This window comes from Olea europaea, chromosome 1 (assembly GCF_002742605.1).
Source record: "Olea europaea var. sylvestris chromosome 1, O_europaea_v1, whole genome shotgun sequence".
Classification (NCBI taxonomy): Eukaryota; Viridiplantae; Streptophyta; class Magnoliopsida; order Lamiales; family Oleaceae; genus Olea; species Olea europaea.
Genome location: NC_036237.1, coordinates 33,840,080 through 33,842,274, shown reverse-complemented (window position 1 = coordinate 33,842,274; position 2,195 = coordinate 33,840,080). Strand labels below are relative to the sequence as shown.

General features: G+C 33.2%; 1 protein-coding gene across 1 annotated transcript; it reads right to left on the bottom strand.

Moving 5' to 3' along the window:
- Nucleotides 1-693: 693 nt before the first annotated feature.
- On the bottom strand, nt 694-1,627 carry LOC111402173. The gene is made up of 2 exons (XM_023030323.1): nt 1,527-1,627; nt 694-1,300 (listed from the first exon to the last, which is right to left on the bottom strand). The coding sequence occupies exon 2, from the start codon at nt 1,208-1,210 to the stop codon at nt 770-772; it is 441 nt and encodes a 146-aa protein (XP_022886091.1). The 5' UTR covers nt 1,211-1,300; nt 1,527-1,627; the 3' UTR covers nt 694-769.
- Nucleotides 1,628-2,195: the final 568 nt, after the last annotated feature.

Sequence of the window (2,195 nt, the reverse complement as noted above, 5' to 3'; positions counted from 1 at the left end):
TATTCCTACAGAGAATTTTTCTATTCTTCTTCCGAAGTTCTTCCTTCCTCCCCTCATTTGTTCCTTCTTGTCTTTTCAATAAACCAGAGTTATGAAAGAGAAAGACTGTAAAAAACTTGAAGACAAGTAGTCCTCCAAACAGAACAAAATAATACGTTAAAAAAAAAAATTTCTCCTGTTCATCAAAATTACAATAAACAAACTTTATTGTTCAAATAAACAACACAAACACACAGAGAGACAATCTCATAAATGCCAAGCTTTCACAGACAACCACTAACAATTAAAGAAAAAGAATGCATATAAAATGTATTACTTGTGGAGCACCATTCACACAGGAAGAATAATCATTATGCAGCTCTTCTAACTCCATCTTTGCATTCTTTATATCATCACTTCTCTAGGTTAAATAAAATAGCTCCTTTTAATATGAATTTTATAGCTTATAATTTACCATATAATCTTCTATGGGTCAAATCCATTCCATCACTTTGTGGAATGGATTTCACCCATAATATCAGCCTTAATTATTAGGTTGTGTTTGATAGGGTTGAATTGGAATTGAAAATGGAATTGGATTTTCCAACTTTAGGTGTTTGATACATTTTTCTTCTATGGCATTCAAATTCTTGGTTTTTTTGAACTTTGGAGTTCTCTTGGTTTTCCCACGTACTGTAGCGCTTTTTTTTTTTTTTTTTTTAGCCAATAAATTAAATCATGCAGAAACTGAATTTTTTTTTTAAAAATATTCTAAAACATAAAGTAAAGACTACTGTAAGAACCGTGTGAGTTGGGTCGGGTTGAACACGCCTGGTACATGGGCCCCATCTGATTTCAACAAATGCGATACTTCCATGTATCTCAGATAATTCTCCTCCTCATTCTCGGCTTTCGCTTGCGGCTCATTTTCCATTTTTCGGCTCGGAGAGGGCTTCTGATTTAGTGACAGAGGAACGGCTTCCACTGGAGCTGGATCCCAGGGCTGACCAAATAAGGTACTCTTAGTCAAAAACTCGTGGGCTAAATACCCAGCCAGGAGCTTATTATTTGAAGCCGGCTGATCGACCGGCTTTTTTGCTGGTCTATGAAGGCTCGGCTTGGCTAACGTTTTAGTCGTGAATGTTGAATGTTTTTTCACGACGTTAGGAACGTCATCTCTCTCTTTGCGTTTATTTGACGGAAAAACTTCACGGCGTGAGTTCTTCATCATGCAACACGTGGATCACCTAGCACATTCCACGTCACCACAATTGCAAAGTCCTTAATGCACCCAATGGTAACCCTACACAACCTCCTTTTCCTTCATCAGGGAAAAAACAAAGATAATTCCAATTAAAAAATTATTCAACAGACAATCACATTTTTAACACATGAGACGACGCCGTTTCCAAGGGAAACGACAAAGTAAATTAAAATACAGATTATACAAAAAATTACTTAAAAAAATAAAAACAAAGAAAAAAAATTCTATAATCGAAACAGAAATAGATATAGATACAGATACAGATACAGATACAGATACATACACAAACAGATAAGAAATTTGAAAGAAATCTGGGTTTTACTGTGTAAATTTCATACACAGAAGAGATAGAGAGGAGAGAGAAGGCGCAGGGCGTTGGGCTGAAATGGGGAATTTATAGAAAGAACCACTGGTCGACATCACTTTTAACATGTGTTACACACATTTTGCTATATATTCCACTGTCACGGTTACTGCGATCGTTAACACCATCACTAACCACTAATTGTTACATACAAATTTTAAACTACGAAAACTACAAGCAGGACGAACAGATGTTAAAAGGATATATGTCACAAAATTCTCAGCCTGGATTCAAATTTTCGAATTCGTTCTGAATCTTTTTAACTTCTTAATATATATATATATATATATATATATATATATATATATATGATAAAACCTTGTTTAATATCGATTGAAATCTAAATTTTATTCTAAAAAAAAGTTAACATTTAATTTTAATAAGACATTTCAACTTTTATCAAAATTTACTAAAAATATGACTTTAATACTCACCAAATAGGGGCCAAAATCACAGCAAATTTAAATTTTTTTCTTTTCTCTTGCTTTATCTTACTCTCTTCCCCACGTCTTTTACCAAAACTTTAACATTTCTAATTTTTTAAAATTTATCTATAATTTCTCTACAAATTTTCACTTTCCAATCAAA